General features: G+C 33.7%; 5 protein-coding genes and 1 long non-coding RNA gene across 9 annotated transcripts; 1 reads left to right on the top strand and 5 right to left on the bottom strand.

Moving 5' to 3' along the window:
• The first annotated feature begins 256 nt into the window (after nucleotides 1-256).
• LOC116778897 (uncharacterized) lies at nucleotides 257-1,922 on the top strand. The gene is made up of 4 exons (XM_032672975.2): nucleotides 257-358; nucleotides 462-692; nucleotides 1,507-1,651; nucleotides 1,761-1,922. The coding sequence occupies exons 2-4, from the start codon at nucleotides 468-470 to the stop codon at nucleotides 1,853-1,855; spliced, it is 465 nt and encodes a 154-aa protein (XP_032528866.1). The 5' UTR covers nucleotides 257-358; nucleotides 462-467; the 3' UTR covers nucleotides 1,856-1,922.
• Nucleotides 1,923-2,628: 706 nt separating this feature from the next.
• Nucleotides 2,629-12,053, bottom strand: LOC116778875 (N-alpha-acetyltransferase 35, NatC auxiliary subunit). Of its 4 annotated transcripts, XM_032672945.2 has the most exons (15): nucleotides 11,893-12,018; nucleotides 11,562-11,640; nucleotides 11,270-11,352; nucleotides 10,676-10,827; nucleotides 10,102-10,325; nucleotides 9,609-9,789; nucleotides 9,301-9,490; nucleotides 8,869-9,050; nucleotides 8,304-8,534; nucleotides 8,047-8,187; nucleotides 7,532-7,692; nucleotides 7,185-7,368; nucleotides 6,503-6,660; nucleotides 4,188-4,281; nucleotides 2,629-3,922 (listed from the first exon to the last, which is right to left on the bottom strand). In XM_032672945.2, exons 3-15 carry the CDS (start codon nucleotides 11,346-11,348, stop codon nucleotides 3,782-3,784), a joined length of 2,118 nt encoding a protein of 705 aa, XP_032528836.1. In that variant the 5' UTR covers nucleotides 11,349-11,352; nucleotides 11,562-11,640; nucleotides 11,893-12,018; the 3' UTR covers nucleotides 2,629-3,781. The 4 variants fall into 4 exon arrangements, with proteins under 4 accessions (XP_032528836.1, XP_032528837.1, XP_032528835.1 ...); XM_032672946.2 differs by lacking the exon at nucleotides 11,562-11,640 and having other exon boundaries at nucleotides 11,968-12,053; XM_032672944.2 differs by lacking the exon at nucleotides 11,562-11,640 and having other exon boundaries at nucleotides 11,893-12,044.
• Nucleotides 12,054-13,377: 1,324 nt separating this feature from the next.
• LOC116778877 (uncharacterized) lies at nucleotides 13,378-16,709 on the bottom strand. Its single transcript, XR_004354156.2, has 3 exons — nucleotides 16,206-16,709; nucleotides 14,344-14,455; nucleotides 13,378-13,662 (listed from the first exon to the last, which is right to left on the bottom strand). It is a non-coding gene; the product is annotated as an uncharacterized LOC116778877 (long non-coding RNA).
• A 1,010-nt stretch (nucleotides 16,710-17,719) lies between these two features.
• On the bottom strand, nucleotides 17,720-19,921 carry LOC133320857 (uncharacterized). Its single transcript, XM_061529821.1, has 6 exons — nucleotides 19,635-19,921; nucleotides 19,462-19,565; nucleotides 19,163-19,310; nucleotides 18,793-18,885; nucleotides 18,428-18,585; nucleotides 17,720-18,029 (listed from the first exon to the last, which is right to left on the bottom strand). Exons 1-6 carry the CDS (start codon nucleotides 19,696-19,698, stop codon nucleotides 17,832-17,834), a joined length of 765 nt encoding a protein of 254 aa, XP_061385805.1. The 5' UTR covers nucleotides 19,699-19,921; the 3' UTR covers nucleotides 17,720-17,831.
• A 471-nt stretch (nucleotides 19,922-20,392) lies between these two features.
• On the bottom strand, nucleotides 20,393-21,205 carry LOC133320817 (ATP-dependent DNA helicase PIF1-like). Its single transcript, XM_061529580.1, has one exon. The coding sequence runs from the start codon at nucleotides 21,203-21,205 to the stop codon at nucleotides 20,393-20,395; it is 813 nt and encodes a 270-aa protein (XP_061385564.1).
• Nucleotides 21,206-21,217: 12 nt separating this feature from the next.
• Nucleotides 21,218-25,365, bottom strand: LOC133320816 (uncharacterized). The gene is made up of 4 exons (XM_061529579.1): nucleotides 24,933-25,365; nucleotides 24,381-24,866; nucleotides 23,797-24,298; nucleotides 21,218-23,724 (listed from the first exon to the last, which is right to left on the bottom strand). The coding sequence occupies exons 2-4, from the start codon at nucleotides 24,858-24,860 to the stop codon at nucleotides 21,218-21,220; spliced, it is 3,489 nt and encodes a 1,162-aa protein (XP_061385563.1). The 5' UTR covers nucleotides 24,861-24,866; nucleotides 24,933-25,365.
• Between the last annotated feature and the right edge of the window lie 8 nt (nucleotides 25,366-25,373).

Below are 25,373 nucleotides of genomic sequence, written 5' to 3'. Positions count from 1 at the left end.
TGAAACCATATTTTTTTTTATTCCTTTGTTTGCATATAGTTAATAATACTATACCTAACGTCATAGACGACCAACGCTGTTCAACTTAAGGATTTTATTTGAATTTCACGTATCAAAATTTTAAGAAAACAAATTTACGAAAAAAATATTTTTGCTTTTTGTTTCTTTAAATGTTGACTGCCCCTGAAATAAAACACTGCAGATTATATTCATAAGGCTTCACGTTAGAGCGTCCATGTTTCAAACTTAGTCTAACTCGACTTGTTATCATTATTGTGTATCTAGGTTAAGAATCCGGCCACTTTCGTATTTTTATCGAAATAAGTTAAACAATTCCCTCGTACATCTGAGAGTCCAGGTGAGTTAAAAAAAATTGTTCTAAAATTGCTAAAATTGTTTTTAATTAAGTCTTATATGTTAACTCGAGAAAGTGCACAAAAATCTCTTTTTGTTTTTCAAAGTTTAAAATGGAGGAAGAATCAAGCTCTGGATGTCAACTGAGACGACGTCGTGGTCTCGGTAACCGTCGTTTAGATCTCAATCTAGACGTCGGTTTCCAAATAAGTGAAGGTGCTAGCCACAGCCAAGCGACCCCTTCCCCCAGCTACATGAGGCTGACGCCTAGTTCTGTCCCCAGCTCAGCTAGACTACTGCAGGAATTTAAGAACAAACAACAATCATTTGATATTCAGGTATGATTGATTGGATTACACATGTATATAGTTAATACTGTTTACAGCACATAATACTTATATTGTTTTAAAATCGCCATTTTATTTTAATTTTTTTTTTGGTGGTATGGCTTCATTCGCACTGGAATCGTGGAATATTTTGCCAATGACAACGTTTTTAACCGTTTCATTTTATCAAATAGTTATTATGACATTATTTTTGTTATATTTTTAATTATATAAAAATGTTACTATTGACAAAATATATCGTTTCAATAATGAGCTGTTTGCCGATAAAAAAATATTAGGAATATAAGAGATATACCTTAATAGATTTATAGATATCGTATGCCATAGTTATATCTTATTGGTTACTATTTATGGCAGAAAAAATTGTATACATTTTTTTTGGGATGACCCAAGTTAGGAGGAAGTTTAGAGCTACGAATGATCATAGCTCTAAACTTCCGTAGTTGCTTATATGTTGCATATCACAAATATTATAAACAAGTCAAATATATTCAGCAAATATTTTTACAAAAAAAATAATGAAAAAATTTGATTAAACAACGGGTTTTTCATTTGCTAAACTCACCTCAACTTTGAACTGAAACTGCATCTATTGAAAAATAATTGGTGAAAACATACTTCTTCATTGACAACAACAAAATTGCCATACCTAATAATTGTTTGTTTAACGCATTACATAAAATAAAGCAATTCAATTTCTAATTATTCTGTTGAGTTAACTAAGTTAGCTAATTATAGGGACCATTTCTTATTACAACGTTATTCAAGGTTTTTTCTGTTTTTATAATATAACCGTGTTCATAAGGTGGAGGATTGCGAGGAGATCGAAATAATAATTGAGAGCGATGAAGAAGGGGAAGAGGATGAAAATGCTGTGGCGACAGTTCCGAATAGACCGATCACACCCACACCGGTTCAGGACTTTGGCACGAGCGTCCTTTATATGGAAGGTAGTCCATTACTTGAATTGTTATCATCATTAAAATAAAGGCTTTTTCGTAACACTAACTCCCAGTGTGGTCAAATAGGAATCAGTTAAAATTATTGAAACATTTTCAGGTCCTCAGGCCACTGATTTCTTGAAAGTGAAAACGATAGAACAGGATTGCTATACAGATGTATCAGACGCCGGATCAGATGACGAAGAACAATAATATTTTACAAATATTGGTACATTTATTCTCTTAGTCATTATATTATAGATTGAATCAATAATAAAATTATTTTTAAAGAAAACCCATTTTATTTACGATCATGTAATTGCAATGATTGCTTCTAATTGGATAATTTACCAATAGTGCTGGAAGATATAACAATAGGATATTTTTTTTGCTGGTTTTTTACTATTATATTATTTTAATGTTTAATATAAGTATTTAATTATAAAAAAAAGCAATAAGAACAAATAGAAATTTCTTATAAATTCGGCGCATTTGCTATTGTCATTGATAAAGGATTGCCTCGATATTAATATTATTATGAAAAAAGAGACAATTGAGGTATATCAAACTCGGCCCAACACTAATTAAAACACTCGTACATGTATAAATATAGTCTGTTAAAATTCAAATAATTCTTTATAAATGCACGTGTTTAGTTACTTCGTTCGCTGAAGTATAATAAGTGATATTTATACAATAGTATTATGTATCCATGTGACTGTTTCCTAAGAACAATCCAGAAATAAGTCAACCTTCACGTTGCGGATAAAAGATTCAGGCAACATTTTAATGCTAAAAGAATATCTGTATGATCTACGAATAATTGGTCAGACGAAAAATAAACAAATATAAGGAAAAGATTATAATAAATAAGTGTTTAAGTTTTGAAACGCAATTCTATTAGTGAGTTAACTTCTCCAAATCATTTTAAATTTTCGACGGAGTAAATTATGACGGGGTGAAGGGGAAACAAAATGATACAACTGTTTCTATTGCACATTTATTTTAAGCCGTTAAGTAAAAAAAAAAACCTTTGTGATCACGCTGAAAGCCATAGTAACTTATAAGATATCGAGATTTTGTCTTAGCTTTAATATTGCATGGTAATTGTTGCCCGCTATTTCGGTCGTCTAAAATAATGTGTCTTTTTGAAATATGTTTTTTATTTATGTTCTCAAATTTAATCCTCAATAAATTTATGTTTAACAATTACCTATACATACTCATTAGTCGGACTCATAAAATAGGAAAAAAAAATTTTTGGCAATTTTCTTTGAACTTTTAATTTTCTGGATTAAAATTTTAATAATTATTGTCGTTCGCCTCCGTTGCTAGTCTGAAATTCAAACTCCGAACGATTAAGCCGTGATATAGATTAACGCCGAGGAACAAAAAGGTTAAAACAATTCGTTTGTAGTCACATGATTTTAAGAACTTATAAAAACTTTATTTTAAAATCACATATAGACACTTCATAGTTATAAACTCGTTTCATAATGTTTATTCTAGAACCATCTATTAGTACTCATATGGACTAGATCTAAGAAGCGTAAAGAATTATCGATTGTGAAGTAAATTGTGTCCACATTAGAGTGAATTGTCACAAAGTTTTGTTAAGATTTTTACTAGATTACATAATACGTTCAAGGAAAAAATAAAAAAATTGAAGTAAAATTAATGAAAGTTAGTTTTGTAATCAGTAATTTTTTTAAGTCCATCAAGTAGAATGGATTTTTTTTTATTATTATATTCATTGAGATTTCTCGTCGTTTTTTTTTTAATTCAAAAATTTAAAAAATCATGCTCTAAATTCGTTTTTTTTTTTAATCATGATAGAATCATATTCTTTAAAGTTACGGCCATTTAAAATATTGCTTTTTTTTAAAGACTTTTTTTTTTAATAGTGCAGTTGAAAAAAATATATTTTTTAATGTTATCCACATTTTCTCTATTGTAAAATTTGAACGTTTATGGCCTCATTCGTTCCAGAACTACATTATTTGGTACATTGTGGAGCATTTTGCTAACTTAAATTGTAACTCATGACTATTGGTTTAGGATTCAGAGTCGTTTACATATGGTTCAAAATTTACACATAAAATATAAGACATATTGACCTTCAATTGTTCTCATTAATATCTAAACCAATTTTATTATAGGAAAGTGTCTGTGCGCTGAGAAATCGAATTCGGGTGGTGCAGACGAATTCTTCTTGTGACCCCCCGCTAGCAATTTTAATACAACGAAATTAGTTTTTGCGACTTTTAGAAGATTGTTTACCTGAAAAAAAAAATAGCAAGTTACTAAAAAATAAATAAATTTAAGACTTATTATAATGTCTGTTCTTCATTAAACTATATTCACATGTTTGAATTAAAAAGATAGCTATTAAACGCAATCACTTTCTATTTTAAAAGCAACTAATACATTCACTTTCGTTTCGCTCTTTCTATTAAAGTTTTAGCAAAAATCTAGATATTATTACAAACAATCTATATTCAATTATAACTCGAAACTGAATAAGAATATATAAATATATAAATACCTCCTGATCTGGTATGGTTATAGTCTCTAACAGAGTTCGCGCCTCTTGGAAGTGTTTACAGCCCTCTAAATACAAAAAAAACGGTTTTTCGAATCTGGAACAGAATGAGACAAGAAATGATTTACAATAAAAATATGTAACAATAATTGCATCTAAAACGATACAACATAGTACAAAAACTTTGAGATAAATCTTAGTTATCAATAAGCCTTTTTGTTCTTCTCTCCATAGAGTTCAAAGGCGTGAGGTGATGTGTACACTGCTGGCAGTAGTACTCCCAACGCAACACCGTGGTTCTCTAAAGCCAAAACAGTTGATCCAGCAATTTAGTATTAATTTTCTGGCAGTTGATCTAAAGCCTTGTTTCAATGAAACAGCCAAGATAGGGTTTGAATGCTCTCCACACCGAAAAACTTTTTTGGTACAGAGACCACGTTCGTAAAATTCCAAGATTTTGCGACTGTTAAACAGCGGTGACATAATTGTGTCGGAACAGGAAATAACTCGGGTGCATATTATTTAACATCACGGTTGGTCCCATGTTTTGCTCCCATTAACACTACGCAGGGTCCTCTATCACACAGAAACCGCAGACAGCGAAGCTAGGTGGTTTTTAATAGCTATAGTGCAAGCATAAATTTTAGACGAAATAAAAGTGTCCCCATCAGATTTAGCCAAAGGTGGTTTTAGGAACCAGAGATAAAGCTATACTGCCACGTTTATACTAAGTTTTATGCCTTAATGGTCAAAAGATGCCCGAGATTAGACTTCTTTAATCCCATTTTGTTGAAAACCCGTCTTAAGGTCCCGCTGTGCTCTATGAACAATCACCCGACATAATACAGATGTTGACGTATATTATGTAGGGTACTCGATTACCGCCCGATGAGCCGCGGGGTCAAGGCCCTACTGCGCTCGGCGCAAAGGGCACCCGCGGTGAGGGTGGTTAGGGGGTATCGTACGGTCTCCTGGGCCGCAGCGACGACTCTTGCCGGCGATCCGCCTTGGGATCTTGTGGCGTCGGTTCTCGCCGAGGTGTTCTCCTACGTCTCGGGTAGGAGGGCTCTCGGAGAGAACCCTTCATCAGAAGAGATCCGGGCGGTTCGCCGGCAGGGGGAGTCACGTCTTATGCGGGAGTGGGAGGAGGACCTGGCGGGGCAGCCGTACGGGAAACGTACAACGGCAGCGCTCCGTCCGGTCCTAGAGCGTTGGATGAGGCGGAAACGCAAACCTCTCACTTTCCGTCTGACGCAGGTCTTCACCGGGCACGGGTGCTTTGGTGATTACTTGTGTCGGACGGCCAGGAGAGAGCCGGGAAGAGGCTGTCATGAGTGCGGCGCTGCGGTGGACTCGGCCCAGCACACCCTCGAGGTGTGCCCGAGATGGGCTGCGCAGCGCCAAGATTGTGGCGGCTCTCGGCGGAGTGGACTTGTCGCTTTCGAGTATCGCGGAGAAGATGCTCGAGAGTGACAGGTCCTGGCTGGCGGTGTCCTCCTTCTGTGAGACGGTCATGTCCACGAAGGAGGCATCTGAGCGGGAAAGGGAGGATGCGGCTGATGCACCCTCCCTCCGCAGACGACGGACGGGGGTGCGCCGGAGGCGATATTTGCAACGCCTCCAATAGCGCCCCTGCACTCCGGGCTGGGGTCGGGCTGGTAACCCAGCCCCTGTGAAAGCCCGGCGTCGTCGGGGCGATCCTAATTGCCGGGATCGCCCCCTTTGTCCGAGGGAGTAAGTCCGGTCTTTGCCAGGACCGGCCAGTCGCTGGTGTGCCCTGTTGCTGACAGATCCGGGGTGCACCAACATAGCGGCCGATGGCTTTCGCAGTGGTTTTAGTGAGTAGGGGCCTGCCCAGGCCGAGTCTCACACATCCTCTCCGGTCCCACCAAGGCCGGTTAGACGGCTCGTAAAAAGAGTTTCCCTGCGTCATCAAAAAAAAAAAAAAAAAAAGGGTACTCGATTACAATCTAAAGGAAAAGTTTTAGAACAATGCATACCACTTCATCATGCAATATGCCTGAATCCAAAGAATCGGTTGGCAGCATGACTCTGCCGGCATCCATTATTATTGTCGCCTTTAAAATTTATCATCTAAATAGCTTTCCACATCTTTATAACATCATAGCAAAATGGGATAATTAGCCGCAAACTCATTCAGTTTAAAAATTCCAAACCTTTTTTGTTTATTCTGCGGTGACAGATATTTATCTGTCACCGCAGAATAAACAAGAAAGAAAATTTATAAACCAATCGAAACCCTAATGAATTTATGTTTGGTAATAAAATTACATAACAATGATTAAATTACTACATACTGTAAGTTTTGCGTCATCTCGCAGAACTCGTGGTAGTGTACTTGTGGTGGGGACAGTACAGACAGTGGGGCGAAACGATGCTTGTAGCGAACCGACTCGTTGTCGAACTCAGACTGGGGTTGGCGTATTTTTCCTTGCAACTTGAATGCCACTAACGCCTGAAATTTTTAACTTGTACATAAAAATATTGTTAAATTTAAAAAAAAATCAATACTTTATCCTTCTAATAAAAAGTCAAATAACCAAACATTTTTTTAGGATTTCCCAGCATCCAATATAGTTATTTAGAATTTTTGTCAGCATGACAGTATCTTAAGGGCACTTTTATTGGACTTGTTTAACATGAGTTTGTGTGTAGTGATGTAAAACTCAATATCAAGACACAAACAAAACACTATTATCATATATATAAAGCTTTATTAAAATTTCATGATGAATTTGCGTGCAATATACTTTCAAAAAACAGTAATTTTCTGCTTGAAATATTAATTTTTTTTATACTTATTTAATACGATAACTAATAAGAAACTAAACATATTAACTATAATCTATCAAAGCATACCTAAATAAAAACTTTATTGAATATAAACAATCAAAAAATTATCGACACGAGCAGGACTCGAACCTGCAACCTGTGGAATATAGCGCATCATTTGTTGAACAATATTTACACAGATTATACCTTATAGTAACCTCCGCACATGTTCTGCATCACCTGGCACATGAGCCTCTCCCGTGCGTAAGGTCTGACTTTCTTCTTCTGTTTCCTGTTTGCCGCTTTCTTGTCTCTCCTCACATCCCCTGCCAAGGTCTCAGCTTGTCCGAGTGCGGACAGAAGCCAACGGTAAAGAAAATCGTAGAGATACCTAAAAAAATAACTATGTTTAGAATTCTAACCGTCAGCCAAGAACCAAGGCGATCAATAACGTGCCCTTGCTATACAACACGTGCATAGATACTGAGACATTTACAAAATGCACTTGACAAATATATTATATATTATATATGCCATGGGTATCGTATACTGACCAAAATATATAATGGTATTCGTGTACGCTGTACAGTTCCAGTTCCAGACCGGACAGCAAGTAAGCGATCATGACTCTCACTACATGATACAATATCCAGGTGCTGAAACAACGCGGCACCAGCTCAGCAGCTGTACCTATCAAGGCGTCCACGTTATCCGCCTGCAACGATATATAATTTACTTGGTATAACAAAAATTCTATAATTCATACATATTGATAACATTATAGTATATATCACTATTGAAATTAAAGCTATTTAATATTTGGTTGAGGATGTCTAAGCACATATACCAAAATAGCAATTTTTACAATTTTCATCTATCTGTAGGTCTATTCATTCCGGCGTAACTCTTAAACGGCTAGAGACATTTAGTAAGGTGTAGCTAATCCACAATAATTCCCAAACAAACTGGACCTAGATTACACACAAGAACTTCCAAAAGATTTTAACACATATACTTATATATTAATATAAATTTAAAAAAATATAATTAATACAATAGTCAGATTAACCTCTTCCTGTAATGCAGCAAACTCATCCAACAGCAGTGCAAGTTTGTCCCTCTGCCTCGCTCGGTTGTGCCCACACACTTGTACAAGGACAGTGAACGGACGGACACAACGACTTAGAAAATTCTCCACCAACTCTCTAGCCTAAAACATATTTAAGTAAGATACATTGCTTTACCTTTATAGACATAAAATACTAAACCTATAATTCTTAATATTTTTTGGGCTCAATAAATGATTATATTTTATAAAATACTTACAGGAGGATTAACACCAGAAGCAGTCTTTCCACTTAATGCGGGTGGGTTAACAAAGGTTTTGACCGATTCTCTTAGTATTTCAACAAAGGCGTGGGGTCGTTGACCTGGTGGTATATTCGCTGAACCCAACGATATTGATGCGGACGCTGGTGATGGACTCAAGTACAGCAACTGTAGCGCTGACCTTGACAATATACACGCCCGCTGTCGACTGAACTCCATGAAGAAGTCCTACAAAAATTACGTTTTTAAATATAAAACAACATTGGTTAAGTAGTAATATTTTATATCAAAGCCTTTAAGTTTGAGCTATGATGAAGAAAAATATATACAAATAATTTAAGGGTTCAGTTTAACTTAATTCTTTCAAAGAATATACTCATTACACAATCACACAGTGTACTAAATGGATTTGAATGAAATTTTGTGTTTAGATAGCCATAGAACTTTGAAGAGCGTTAGAACTTTGGTACCCTTAGTCTATTATATGGAGGAAATAAGTAATCAATATTCATACATATAATACATTAAACAAGTCGCGCAAAGCACATAATTAGAGACATACCAAAGCAGTATGAAAGTTAGTACATGATGTGATCTTCCAGGCATGTCTTAACCTGGTTACGAGTTCCTCAAAGTATTGCAATGCTTCAGCACGAGGCTTGATCCGAGTGTACCGTGGGAAAGTTGGCGGTAATAACCGCTGGTTCACCATAGGTTCGAATCCCATTGGATTCGGGGTGTCTGCTGCAATTGTTGTGATAACAAGAACAGACATGAAATCATTTAATGTGATTGCATTTTAATTTATTTAATGTGGAACTGGCGATAACATTTATATATTACTTAAACAAAAATTATTATACAATATAAATAAATTTGGAATTTAAATAAATGATATGAATAAATAATTATATTTGCAAAAAAAATAGTAATAACTTTATGTTAATATTGATATTTTCACTTCAATAGTACCAATAAAATGTTCATTTCTTACAATTTTCGGCAGGTTGGGTGCCCTTGCCCACAGTTTTAATTATGACTTTGATCATTTCTGAGCAGCCATTGAGGAGTGTGACACAATCAGCACCGGATTGTGAATCCTTCTTAGTTATTTTCAATAGAGCTTGATAGAACATCCTGGTGAATCGGATCCTAGCTGCCAGAGCTGCCCAGAGGTCATTTGCCTACAACACAATAATTATTAAAATGCAATTTTAAATAGCAAATGGTAAAGAAAATGTTTTAGTACAAGATATTTTTACATTATTCATTCTATAAATTTTAAATATTAGTGGACAATACCTCATCATCGTTGCTTCTAGCCTTCTTATTCAACTCTTCCTCTTGTTCCTTTAGCATTGCAGTACATTTCTGTTCACTCACTTCAAGACTAGCATCATAGGCATTGCCCATTTGAGGATTAGAGCCTAACCGGTAACCATAGCCCATTGGTAGAAAATCTTCTTCTTCAAATACTTGCGCTCTAAAGTAGTGCAAAAAAAAAAATAAGAGTTAGATAGTAATGTTATTACTAAAAACAACTATTCCATTTTTAACCACAAGGAACAAAGGAGTTAATTATAGCCTATATCTTATTCTGATATCTAAACTACATTGTTAGCAAGTTTCATAAAAATTGGCTCAGTATATTTTATGTAGAAGCGCAACAAACATCCATACATCCTTGCATACTTTCAGAATTATAATATAGTAGGATTTATAAATAGGGTTACATTCTTATACTTTATCAGGCAGAATAATTAATGAAATCTAATAGTAAAGAAAAAACACTTACTTATTAATGCAATCTTTGATGCAATCCAATAATTTATACACAGCAATGCAATATGCCTTTAAGGTTTTATTTATTATAGAGTGAGGCTGATGTAAATACAGGTTTGTGAAAACGGTCTGAGCCAGTGAATGTCCCTCCAACCAGGAAACGATACAGGCCATGGTAGCATCAATGATCCCTATGATCTCAGATGGCTCAAGATTATCAATTTTTAATTTACCACACTGAAAATATAACATTCATTAAATGCTTATCTTACAGCGAGTCACACAAATAAATCCAGAATATTATTTGTTAAATAAACACAACTAATATTTTACAGCTTTACTACCTGTTTGCAATGATTTTTAACAACAAACTCCCGACAGTTCGTTTACTTTTTAGTAACCGTGATCACGTGATATGTTTTAAAAAAAATTATAAACACCTAATAAATCTAAAAAATATTAGTTTTATTTCAATGAATACTCGCGAAAATCTTAGATCTCATTATTATGTTAGATATCAGTTTTTCTAAATTTGCTATGGTCACTACATTCATTCTACATTCATTATAAAATTTTAATATATTTACCGCCACAGCCTGTTGGAAGTTGATAGGTTTGGGGTTGCCTCTATTACACAACATCCCAGTGTCCATTTTAGGATCCATCATCTCGATAGCTGACATAGCTTCAAAGAGGCCAAAAAGATGACCATCGTGAAGCAGCTCACCTAGTTGCAAATCTGAAAGTAAATGATATTATACTGTTGTCGGCAGGAAATAAAATTGTAACTAAGATTCGAATTATTTTTTTATTAATCGCTAACTAACCAACCTAATGAATTAGATAATCTGTAATACTATATAGAATATATTATTGGATAGCCAATTTGTAGAAATTTACCTCACACATTTGTAGAAATTTACCTCAACATTAAATTTTTATTAATAGTAATCAAAATAGTAAGTAATATTGGACACATTTATAATTTTGTTACATATATTTTTAAAATGAATTAATTTTTTTCATGAAATTCATAGTACATATATACATAAAACAAATATTGAAATTAAAAATCTAATAAGCTAGTATAATTCATGCAAAATAGATATCAAGAAGAGAAGTTTTGACAAACAGACGCTAAATGAATATTTAAGTATTAGACATTAATATTTTGTTATTACCTTGAATATATTTAAAGAAATCAGATGTTATATCAACCCAATTATAAATAACTTCTGGAGCTGTTGGCATGGAATCCATTGTCCTGTAAATTAATTAAATTAAAACATAATAATAATACATCCGTTATTAATTGATGTAACAAATAACTTACATATCATAAACACAAAATATAGTGTTGCAGGTTAACATACATTATTGAAGATAAATAATAGAAATAATATATTGATTGCCATACAGTCACTTAAATATTTTTTCCTTAATAACAAAGTAAGTATAACAAAAAATACTTACACTGTTTAATCATCACTTGATGACTATAAAAATACTTTATTTAATGAAGACGCCTATGATTTCACGGTTAATCCTTTACCTATTTATTTCAATTTATTTAAGCAAACAAAATATTTTAAATGAAGTAAAAGAAAATTTATGTGAAAGAAATATATTAAAGTTACCTATATAAACGATTAAGAACAAACCGGGTATGAATGAAAAAGAAAGTTAAAGAAAAGGATGATAGTGTGTTATGATAAGAAAACCCAACGGTATACAAAATTATTCAAATAATGATACCAATTGAAATAAAGAATAAAAATATCGTCACATGCACGACTCTACTAACCCTTCACCATCATAATAATCATCAATGTCACCCATTTCATACAAAATAAAAGAAATTACCAACCAAATATATTACCATTTAATTTTGGAATTATCTTAAAATAATTATTACAACCCCAATCAATACTACAAAATTAATAACGCTTTTGACTTTGACAGTTAATGTTACCAAAGTGTCATCGATGACACAGACATTGAATGTGGCCAACAGCTTATATATATTTACTTATAAAAATAGTGCTTATAAAAATCAGAACTTAGAAAAAATTCAAAGGAATCTACAAAAACAATGTGAATCTAAATCTAAAATTCCAAGTTCTGATATTTTTTTGAGGTGACAAAACTGTAGTCAAACTACAAGACTACAGCTACAAAACTACAGCTCGAACATGGGCTGGCTCGACCGAATTAGTACCACCCTCTCACAGAAGATCGGCCTGAATTAGTCTTAAATGGCTGCGTTTTGTCCAATGAGTGAGAGAACCGGTTGCCCTTTTCCTGTTCCCACCCTTTCCTGTCATTTCCTTATTCCCACCCCTCCCTCTTCCTAAAGAACCAAGATTAGCAACGCATCTGCAAAAGGGATGTTGCGGAAGTCCATGAGCGGCGATGACTACTGCCCATCAAGTAGCCCATCTGCTAGTTGGCTACCTTTGATTAAAAAAAAATTGCAATATTGCCTTAGTATAAACTAACTAGTTAAAAAAAAATTATTGTATGTAAAGTATAAATTTCATATTTTATTCATTCAGATCATCCAAACCTAATGAATTAATCCAAAAATATTAAAACAAAGTATGATCTATCTAGCAAGTTCTATTATTCTGATTGTTGAATATGCCAAGAAAATGTGTTACAAATATTAACATATGGATACAAAGTTAATGAAAAATTGTCGATCCTGTTTTAATTTTTTTCAATTGTAAAGTATACTTTACAACAAAATCATATATTTTTACTTTTAAAAACCCAATGCACATGTTATGATAAGTTTATTATTTAAGTAACAAGCATTATCCCGGGACAAAGTGATACCAATTATATGGCTAGTAAATAATTGTCTCCGTTTTGTTTATTTCTGTTGCAGCTAGGTTACTTTACAATTACTGGATTATCCAGTGAAAGATCTTTTAAGTTCGTCCAGCCTGTTTGAATGTTAACAGGGGAAAATAAAATGGCTAACAATTTTTTGACAACTTCTTTATGTTAGATTACTTATAAATCTGTTGTTATACATATTTCTTTGTTATACTATTAACAACTTACTTCATAATTAAGCTAAAACATGGACAAGGTTTTTGCTGCACATCTTAATAACTTTGTTAAATATTTTTTGCTTTAGAAACATCTTTAAAGACTGCAAGTAAAATTGCATTTTTGATAAATACTTTTTTTTACCTACTTCTAATAAAACAGAACTCTTTTTAACTATATCAAAATTTTATGACGTAAATAGTATCATTTAAGAAAAAATAAAACAACACAATTTAATTTTTAAAAATATAGATATATTTCTTTATATATTCATGACACAACTCTACGGCTACTAATTTACTAAGCTATTTTTAAAATTTAAAAAAATAGTGAAAATTTCCAATATACACAATGAAAGAAAACGTGAGCAAATAATTATACCTGAATTTAATCAAAAGCGTTAGACCGTCTTTTAAATTGTGGTAATACTGATAAATAAAACATGTAAGAAAGGCGCGTTTGAAGCAGTTGTCTCTTCAGTAACAGGTTGGCATTTTGCTGTACGTCTCCATGGACCCTGTTGAAATTTGATAGTGAATAATAATATTATAAATGCGAAGATAAACCAGTCTGTTAGTAACGCTTTTATGTCCTAACCGTATGTAATATTTGCCAAGGAAATAATGTTTCGAACATTAAATCACATTTTCGCGGATAAATCCAAAATGTATCTACTAGCTATTAAATTAAATATTTATTGAATTTCATGGCTACAAAGTTTATTTCGTCTCTAAATATCTACCCATAGATACCCCTTTTAGAACTTCAGATTTACTAATATCTTAAATTGTCGTAACGGTTTTCACTTTTGAATACATTGTTACTATTTATATACTCCCACTCGCGCGTTATAATTTCGTAGTGGGTACTCGGGATCTTGATAAAAAGTACCCTAAGTTACTCCTTATTACATCATCTACCTGCCAATAAAAGTCCCGTAAAAATCGGTCCAACCATTTCAGAGATCAGCAGGAACAAACATATCTGTTTGTTCCGGCAAAACAGACATGCAGACAGACAAAAATTGTCAAAAATGTCATTTTGGTGTATGTACCTTATACACATTGATATGCATGTAGTAAAAAACAGTTATTTCAATATTTCAAACAGACACTCCAATTTTATTTATTTGTATAGATAAAGTTTAATAAATTATATTACATATACATTTTATATATTATAGTATATTGAAACTTACACGTTTTGATGATACGCTGGTTTAATATTCTATCCGGGATCACAAACCATGTAAAACAACCAGTTGCTTAATTTAATGTGATGCTTCAAACCCTCTCTTAAATTTTGGCACACTGGAAATAATATTCTCATTAAATATTAATTTAAAATAAAACTATTGTTTGTTATATATTATTAGTACTATATATAAAATTATATATCCCGAAACTTCTTAAAGGTAATTTAATAGTTGCTATAACAATTTTGAAACAAATTATGAAATGTAGGTAATAATAAATTTTCAATTCTCCGTATGTTGAGCTTAAATATGAATGAAAGCTATTAAAAAGGTTTATAATATAGGGAACCATTTTTTATAGATAATAATTCAAAAGGGAAGCATATATTCTAGGACGGGAAGTGACGTTTCAGATCAGAGAATTTATAGATCTGTTTTGATTAGGGTCAACACGAGGTTGAATCCATTACACTGAAATAAAACGCGATCTCTCCCCTTTTGATAATATTATATGTAATGTTTAGAAGTTAATTTCTATAATATTTTAACATCAATGTGAATTACCTATATTTTTCTGAAATCAATTTTTCACAAGTTATTCAGGCATAAATCGAAACATGTAATTATTATTAGTTCTTTATCAGTTTATATTACTTTTTTGTTTTTTAAAACGAAAAGTAAAGTAAAAGACCCAGTTATTGACACTGGCTTAGTTGTATTTCAGAAAAAAAAATTAAAAACAAATTGTAGACAATTTTATTATTAATAACATTGATCTCTTTAACAATGTTGATAAAGTTGATAGTTTCTAAAGATAAATGATAAATAATGATTCAAGACACAGAGAGGCCGATGCAACGCATGAGTCAGAGAGAGACAGCGATACTTAAAGGTAAGCGACGCATACTTTTGAACGCGAGGAATTAACAATAAAAAAAATATATAAACAATGAAATTTTTTAAATCTCTTTTAACAATATTATTAACAATTGTATAGAGAATTAAAAAATATATATAACTTAGACATTATGTTTTTTTTTTAAATATATTTTTCATGGGTCGAAAGTACCCAAATTTGAGATTTTTCGAACCTTTAAAAATTCATATCTTTAAAAATATTAACTTTATCGTTAAAAGTCACAGGACCTTTTTTATTGGTATTTCAATAAAGAATATAAAAAAAATATCCGGTTGAAAAATAACAATTCCTTGCAATTGTTTAAACAATTTCGGTTTAAACAATATGGCACCGGGTTGTGCCATGGCAACATGCATTTATATCATAAGGAGGGCAATTTGAAGAGGATCGCATAAAGAAATTGAGGTGGAATAGTTTTCGGTACTCATGCGCCGATCCCTCCTGGACTATTTGACAAACATTTCGGAGCGCCAAATCATTGAAATAGTCGGACAAGCTATCAAAAAGACACTGCATTCAAAAAGTCTTTGTAGTGAATGAATGAAAATTCCAATAATCTTCCAGAGTCATGAGTCCTAAGATGTAGGGCAACGAATTAATAACAATCGCAGGAAACTATCGAATACAAACGGATGAAATAATCGTATAGCCTTGTTAAAGTACTGGAAGTTTATGCGTCAATCTGTATAGGTACTGTGGCGGGAAAATTTTCGACTATAATTTCAAATGTTGCCCCGCTTTGACTTCATTGAGGATTGATTATATCTTATCAGAATACTAATGATTATGAAGCATTCACTAGAAATTTTAATAAAATACCACTGATGCAAATCTCTACCAAAAAGTTAGGTAGTGAACTCCAATAACCTTCTGTCCGCTAACGTGATATATGATACGAATATCTATAAAACTTAATTTAGAATTACTATTAAGATTACGTACTTACTCATTTCACTACAGTCGTCAGATGTTTTGTTTTAAACTAAATATATATTTCGCCAAGCAGCATTTAAATTTAACAACTATGTCTTCGATTACACGAATTTAATAAAATCATACAAGCTCATGCACCGATAACAATAAATAAATTAAATTTATTATTTTCCAAATGTATAATATTCTCCAAATATATATTTATTCAAAAAAATATAAAAATATATAAAAAAAATTGGCTACTTAATTTTGAGCGACAACTTATAAAATTAATTAAATACTGAAATATAGTTTTATAAATAAAATCACAAAAGTGAGAGTCAAAACGTAATAGGTGCATATTTTTACTGCACGGTCACTATAATAAAATTTCTCATTTTCCTTTTTGTCGTCAGCCATCTTATAGACTCAAAATTTTAATTAACCAAATACAATGTTACCAATGCTAGTGAAATAATATTTAATAACAATTTTAATATATAGAACGCTACAAATAGCACAGTCCACAAGTAACCAATCGATACTTCATAATAGGTATGTGTTGCCATATTCAGCAACTTATTTTTATGTGGTAGTAATACTCTGCAGGTACGTAGCAATACATACAATACTACATTCAGATCTTTTTTAAGAATTCCAAATTGATTATAATCAAATACTGAAAAATGGCATCATTAATTCAAGATTTATTCCACGTAATAGATGTTATAAGAAACATTTATTAAATAAGCTCATCTAATTAAGTAATATTTCGATATCTGATTTCAGAAACGCTTTTTTGTAATTAGTTATTTGAAGTACTGTTTTCTACGTGAAACGAATCATTTCATAACACGTTGCACTTAATTTAAAATGACATGACCTCAGCATTGCATTTAAATATGTCAAGCTCACAGCTAGAATACTTTATTTACTTCTTTTACATATATCCCTATTTTCACTACCTTGTTTAATGACTAACGATAAATTTATATATTGTATATTTTAATTATGTGTCATGTATAATCTTCAGTAGCGCTTGCTGTTCTATAAAAAGGTTTTGTATTGTTGTAGTATTGTAATGTTATGAAATAATTCCGTAATGACATTGCTCAAATGAATCGGTGTGTCAAAGGGTGATCAAATGCGATATTCTTTTTTTTTAATGTAGTAACAGTTTGATATACAGACCGTGTCAATTTAAATTATAGTAAAGAAATAAATTTTTGATATGTTTTTATATCCAGCGAATAGTAAATGAGCTTTTTTAATATCTGAAATTCAGATTAGAGAATCGTTATTTTTACATTTTTATTGTAATAGATATGATCTATCAAATATAGTCATTATGAAAATCTTCGGTACTAATTATATTTAGGGGCCAGCATTTATAGCATAAAACATAATATCTGGTTTTATAGTTACTTATTTGTAATTACTTAAATCTTTGTTTTTTAATCTTACCTGATGCAGTTTTTATTCCTGCAAAGTATTTCAATGGATTTTTTTTTTATCTACAATCCATGCGAATTAAATAAAAATCCAATGTGTTGTGTATTATAATTCTTTAATTCATTCTATTTTAAATATTATTAGATACAATAAATTAACGATTGATACAAATAGTTTATATGTACTTTTTTGAAATGCAGTAAATATATTAAATATATTTTACACTATTTTGAAATATTTCTGTAGTTGTTTCAACAGGTTCAGTAACTGCGTCGTAAACATCACTGTCTAATTGTATCGGTTCTTCTGTTGCCGTTATAGAGTCGTGTGATGTAATAGTTGTTCCTCCTGGTTTTGATAAACCCACTCCTCCTGTACCCATGTCCATACAATCGAAATGGAGTATCTATAAGTATGCAAATCATATTTAACTATAATTTTACGAACCTTTTCCTAAATATAAAACCTATATCGCATTGTTAAAATTAATTTTTTTGGCAAAAAAAAAACAATACTATAACAGTAGTTTTAATAATATTTTGTGTTAAATTTAAATTATGAAACGAAACCTCTCAGCATTCCACGGATTCACCGTGTGGGTGCCGGTTCCATCGCGTCGCAGAGAGAGGAGCTTCAACAGTGCCAGGGACTTTCAAACCAGGTGTAGGTTAAGGGCCCCCTATTCAAGCTCCTCTCTCAACCTAACCAAATTTGAAACGAACCTCCTAGAGCTGCCTTCGAAGTACGTTCCAAGAATGAATTGGTGTTAGTCAAAGTAATAAGGCAATAGATAGCGAAACATACCACTACCGGAGCTTTGTCTATCCTCGTGTCCATATCCATACAGACGTGTAGCTTTTGATCAACGAATGTTACGTCAAACAGTCTAACACACATATCTACCAAACCGGGTGGTAGGTAGGGCACTGGGACAGGAATACAAAATGGTGGTAGGTTTCTGCCTATTAAACAAAATAAATAATTTATTAAAATGAAAAATAAAATGATCTTGATCTTGAACGATACATCGTGAACATATAAATACGGTGTAAGTGAAATACGCGGTTTATTTATTAATATATAACATACGTAAATACTTGGAAGTATGCTTTAATATTATTAATTTTATTTATAATTAAACTTAAATATTCTGTTTTAAAATAACTCACTTGAATAAGTGTTCTTGAATACACTTGCATTGTTCATGACCACTTCTAAATCCAGGGTAGAATTTTGTGGTTCATATGTAAGTTTCGCACATGCTAAAAATAAAGAAGGATATAAATTTCATTTTTATAATTAAATCGCACAATGTTCTTTTACAACTAACTCATTATGAAAACCATTCCCAAGCAATGCACTTTAATATTTTTAAATAAATCAATAATTATGTATAAATTAAAATATGAATATAATAATTATCAGACCCGTTCATTCATACAAAAAAATATATAATTCATTAACTAAAATCAAAGAAAAACACCATGCATTAAACGTATACAAAATAAAAAATAATATAATTATAATTTATTTTCTTACTTCTTCTGTCAAATTTAAAAGCTTGAATCCGAACACCCGTGCAGCAAATACATTGATAGCCGTCACATTCACAAGGACCGCCTCTAAACGGAAGTCTAAGCAGCCAACCAGGCTTGTACCAAGGTCTGGGCATCATTTTTTTAATGGTCTAGGAAAATTACCATTTTTAACATGACTTACATTAAGTAACAATTATATTATTTGGTATTATTAGAAAATAAGTGTGTTATATTTTTTTATTTACTTCAGTAATAATTTTAACTGAATTCGTCAAAACAATATCATAAATAAATTAATACCTCATTTGTTTCAATATTGTAATAAACAGAGAAATCTGAGACGTCCATAGAGTTATCCTCCTTAACAGTTTCAAAAAAAGATTTGTAGTTTTTGTAGGCGTATCCTGTAATATTAAATGGCAATAATGAATGCTTGTTATAGTAATTAAAATACTCAGATAATAACGGCCTACCTTCTGTCACACACATGACCACACACACAATAAAGAACAATAACGTATTCACTTTCATTTTCATTTTTCCGGTTATAATATAGACTTATTTTATTCTTGCTGGCTCAAGGGACACTACTGAAATGATATCACGTTGTACAGTTACGTCAACACAAAAAGATTAAGGTTGAACGGTTTTATTTGTATGCATGATGCGCGCAGTAAGAGCGCAACTAGCTTCGAGGACTTTCTACGGAGAAATTCCTGCGCATACAAAGACACCACCACTAGCGATCATTAAATATCCATTTTACTGCATCGGCCAAAACATTTTCACCTTCATTTAGATAATCTTGTGTATGGAGGTCTTATATATGGATTACATCATAGTGTCACAAGTGTATAATGGTAACCAAAAAATTTAATAAATTTAATAAAATGGGTACACTATGTTAGAAATTATTATAAAAATAAAAAGCCCAGCCTAACTGATGTTTTTATTATTTTAGAAATAAACTAGCAAACCCGGCGAACTCCGTTTCGCCACCAGATGGCTTCGTTTTATGTAACGTTTCGTTTGGTGATTAAAAGATGAAGAAAAAATTTTTTTTTTTGTTTTATATTTGAAATGAAAAATTTTATTTCATTTCACAACAGTAATGAATTCATTTCGATTAAAAAAATTAAGTGTTATTTAGTTGAACTTCTCTAAGTAAATGAAAGTGAATCCAAAGTAAATACTGAATCGAAGCGTTATACGTGTCCGCAAATTAACCGTTTCATTGAAGTGCTCTTTGGTAAACCACATTTTTTGTTTTTTGGTCTGACGTTAATACAAACAAAGCGGATGGTTTCCCAACTCGTGAACACGCAACGTATAACTGCCCATGTGAAAAACAATGATTTTCTAAATTTATCCCGCAAACACTAAGCGATTGGCCTTGCGACTTGTTAATTGTCATTGCGAACGCAAGGCGAACTGGAAATTGCAATCGTTTGAAGTCAAACGGAAGATCAGTCGGAATCATTGGTATTCGAGGAATACATACATTTTCACCTGCGTACTTTCCGTTAATAATGGTTGCCTCAATCAAATTCGGCATAAGTCTTTTTACCGCAAGTCGAGTACCGTTGCAAAGTCGCGGTGGATTCAAATTACGCAATATCATAATAACTGTACCAACTTTGAGTTGCAAGTTATGTGGTGGAAATCCTGGTAACTCCAGAGAGTTCAAAAACTCCGTTGGATAATGTACTACATCATCGGGATTTGTTATGGAATCAACGGATTTGTATGTCACCAAATCGCCATCGATTTCTGATTGAATGGTGAAATTCAGTGCGTGTACATCATTATTCTTTGCGGCAAGAATTGCTCGTTGACTTAACCAAGCATAATTCTGATAATTCTCACTAATGTTTGGGAAAACATTTTCAATAAGAGCTAGTTGAGAGTCTACAAATCGGCAAAAGTCGTTGGTAAGAGTAATTAATCCAGATGTCGCATCAACTGGAACTTTTCCATTTCCAACAGCTAACAATTGTTTTGAAAATTGTGCAGCACTTTGATCATTTTGAATTTGAACTCTCATATTAGTGGTTAGCTATAATGTTTTTACGTTATTCCATAAAGGTGATGCCTTCAGGCAAGCATTCAATTCATCTGCAGGCGTTCCACGGGGAATTACTGGCAACGTCTGCCTGAAATCGCCTGCCAACAATATCATCAAGCCGCCAAAAATGTTGTTATTTCGCCGAAGATCCTTCAGTGTGAAGTTAAGTGCTTCAAGTGATTTCTTATGTGCCATTGTGCACTCATCCCAAACAATGAGCTTGCATTGCGTCAACAATTTTCTCATTGCACTGGATCGGGAAATATTGCATGTTGGAGTCTCAATTGTGTTTAAATTGAGTGGCAACTTAAGCGCAGAATAAGCAGTACGACCGCCATCTAGAAGAATCGCCGCAATTCCAGATGATGCTAACGCCAAAGCTATGTCACCTGTTGATCGAATAGTGGCCAAAATCAATGAAATGACAAATGTTTTCCCTGTTCCTCCAGATGCGTCCAGGAAGAATAGACCACCAGTATTATTGTCCACCGCTTGCATTAATGTTTCGTATACTGGTTTTTGCTGTTCATTCAGCAACGGCACATTATTTTGAACGAATTCCTGCAATGTATCAACATTGTATTGCAGCTCTCGATTTAATTCTTGGTTGAATGCATCGTGTATCGATCGATTTGGTGCAATCATTCCTACTTCAATCAGTAGCTTGTTTGCAATAGTCAAGCATTGATCCTCAATCAGAATCAATCCTTCATTGTAGATTTCATCGGTTATTTGCATGTCAGGATTATTCGTTTGAATGCGCAAGCGATGTAAGATATCTTCACATATGTCGTCTTTGTATTTGTTCCATAACTGAATTGGTTGTGAAGGAAGACATGTGGTGATGATAATTGCGAACAGCGTTCGTATTTGGTACGCATTTGATGAAACAACTGAATCCGCAAGTGTTAAATCCCAATGAGAATCGTTCTCTAGCAAACCCAATAGTTGACATGCTTCTCGATATGTTTGGCATTGGTGGCCATTCACAGTTTTCAAATGCGCAAATGATTTTGGTCCACGTACATTTACCAACAGCAGTCGCAAATAAAAACATTCATCATTTCTAGGATGAACAGTATACATGCGACCTAGTGCATCAGTGGAAAACACCTGTGGCCAATCTGGAACTGGGGTTCCTTGTTTGCGACGTTGGAATTTCTTTGTTGATTGATTCCAAGTGTAATACTTAGGCATTTCAACGTACATCAGCGTCGCTGCGAATGGATCTGCTTCACACATTGCAAAGAAGCTAGTCAATGTTGTCGATGGTGGTCTCTCAGCTCGTTGTGCTGCATTAGCTTCAGTGAAGTAAACTCTTTGGCCATTTTCCAAATGCACTGCTAAATGTACAACTGTGGGATATCTTTCATGAATTAGAAATGAAAATAATCGCCACAGTGCTTCATTAGTACTGACGTATCTGCCCATTTGGAAGTTGCTGATTTCGTCATTCGCATTTTCCGACGCAATACCAAACACAGCCATGTCGCTGCCTTTTGTGACGTACTTGCACAAATATTTGATTGATTTGGCCGAATGACAACTCTCAACGTTTACATGTGTTTCAAAAATTCGTGATAGTAGCGGGCAATATGGTACAATGAATTCATTTCCGATCTCAATCTCTTGATTTTGAACTTTAACTTTGATAGTTCGACCATTATCTTCTTTTGAACGCCGACGATATACTGGATATCCGTCGTTCCCTGTAACTGTTTCAGCAACTAACGGTCGCGGATATCGTTTTGTGCACTTTCCATCAGTCATGCAAGGCGATAATGGATTTAATGCACCGCACGGTCCATGCACCATCTGTGTCGTCACAATGTCGTGTAGATGGGGATCAGTGACTGGATCAGGAATTTCAGCTGATATGATGTCATCCACTTCATTTGAATGTAATTTGTTCAGCAACCAAGTTAGGATATGAGCATGCGGTAGTCCACGCTTCTGCCATTCCACCGAGTACATATAACAACGTGTGTCACCAAAAACTCGATACTTAGTAAGCACATCCATCATGACCTTGAGTTTTTGCTGAAATACTCTGGCTATTATGTCATGGCGATCTTGCGGTTTTTGGCCCGGTTCCAACTCACGTTCAATTTCCGTCCACTTCGGATTGCAAGTGAACGTAATAAATAAATCGGGAGTTCCATAATTTCGCACGTACGTCATAGCGTCTTGAGCGTATTCGTGCATGTGGCGTGGGCTTCCGATATAAGATGATGGGAGAATCGTCAGACGTCCAATACTCTGAACATCACCATCTGAATGAATAGCATCACGCAAGTGTATATAGTCCTCAGATCGTAGCTTTGCCTGATTGAATCGGATGAACGCTAAACGTTCTGTCTCGACTTTGACATACATGTCGACAGCGAATTGCTGGAATAGCCGACGGCACTTCAGAATGACATTCTCCTCATGTGTACGAATCATCATACGATACGCATAGTAATTCATTGCGCTTAGATTTTTATTCGTTGATACGCCTGAAAATGCAAAATTAAATGAATTGTTAATGGAAACCAATAATAGCAATAATTAGTGTGTGAATATTTTACTTGTAATTGGATCGACCATCTTCAACGTGATGTCGTATCCGTCTTGCCCTTGCCAATAAATGATTGGATATTGTAACGCATCGTACAAACGATGTGTCTCGTTTACACGATGCATGATATTGCTTCTTCGCTGAACGACAATGTCTCGCGATTTAGTTGGATCGCCAACAATAATTGCAGCAACATCATTAACGGTGGGTGCATTGAATCTTCGCACATGTTCACCTGTTGGGGTACAATCCGCTCTTATGACAAATTTGTGCGTATCCGATGGCATTCGTTCCAATGGTGTTTTGAACATATTAACCACAGCGTTATTAGCGTGAAAAAATGCTTGCAACTGTTCAATAATCCGTCTCTTTAACTGTTGTGTTCCCTGAATATTACACCGCACATTCAGCTGATCCACCATCGACGAAATGAAATATATTTGCAGAAATTGATGCGGTTCATCTGGTGTTGGCACCATTGAACCATGCAAATGATATATTTGTCCTTGTATCTGTAATTGCAAACAATCATTTGTTAAAGAATTTGTTAAAGAATATGGTGTAACTTTTGATCGTGTGTGTTGTATCTTTTACCTTGCAAGTCGGCATGAAGCCGCCTTCTCGAATGATATTAGCTCCAAAGGAAGTCATGCGAAAGCAGTTATTGTATTCAAGGATGTGTTGAAGAAAATGGCTGGAATCGGGATCACTTCCATCGAACAATGGTTTCAGTGGCTGTGGTGGTGTAAGTAATGGATCCAGTTTGACTTTTCCACTTGCGCAGCACAATCCAGCCGTTTCTCTTTTGAACTTTAACGCATTGCAATATCGGCATACAGTCGTCATTGGTCCAATATTTAAATTTTCATCATCACTGTAGTTCGCAGTGGGATCATATTGGAATGCCAAGCGATTGTATGATGCCAATGATCTTCGTGTGCTCACGCGTTGTCTCAATCGGGCATTTTCTCTTATTATATTTTGTCTTTCTTCGCTTAAGTTCTGTGAATACACTTGTTGCTGACTTGCATGTCTTGTGCGGCGACCGATGTTCGCACGTCGTCCTCTAGGCATTTTTAACTATGGGCAGAGTGGTGAATTTAACCTCAAATGCACGATCCACGTAATTTACACAGTTCAACTTACCACCTTAAAGACAAATACCTGCTGTTGAAATTGAATAAAAATGTACACAATACACGTGATTGTTTTGATGGTTTCCAATTAAAATGTTAAGAAACGAATAACTTATTTTTTTTACTTTTTTTTCACAATTTCACACCGGTTTGTCACATGAAATTAACTGAGAAGAAAACAATAAGTAGCTGTCAAACAATGTGTCACGCACCGTCGCCATCTTCTTAAAATATTGGTTTGTAGTACATGCTATGTATCAGAGATGGCGCTGTATTAAAAAAATGATATCCCTATTTTCTCGCTTTTCTATTGAAATTTTCCTGAATTTTCTTGGCTATAAACCTCACGGAGCCCGAGACCTTTTCAACAAATGCAAAACTGTGGAAATCTGTTTGTGCGTTCTGGAGTTATAGCGTCAGGAAGGAAAACTCGACTTATTTTTATATTATA

The sequence above is a fragment of the Danaus plexippus genome, chromosome 6, assembly GCF_018135715.1.
Source record: "Danaus plexippus chromosome 6, MEX_DaPlex, whole genome shotgun sequence".
Classification (NCBI taxonomy): domain Eukaryota; kingdom Metazoa; phylum Arthropoda; class Insecta; order Lepidoptera; family Nymphalidae; genus Danaus; species Danaus plexippus.
The sequence above is the reverse complement of the archived record's forward strand: the minus strand, read 5'-3'. Positions and strand labels throughout refer to the sequence as shown.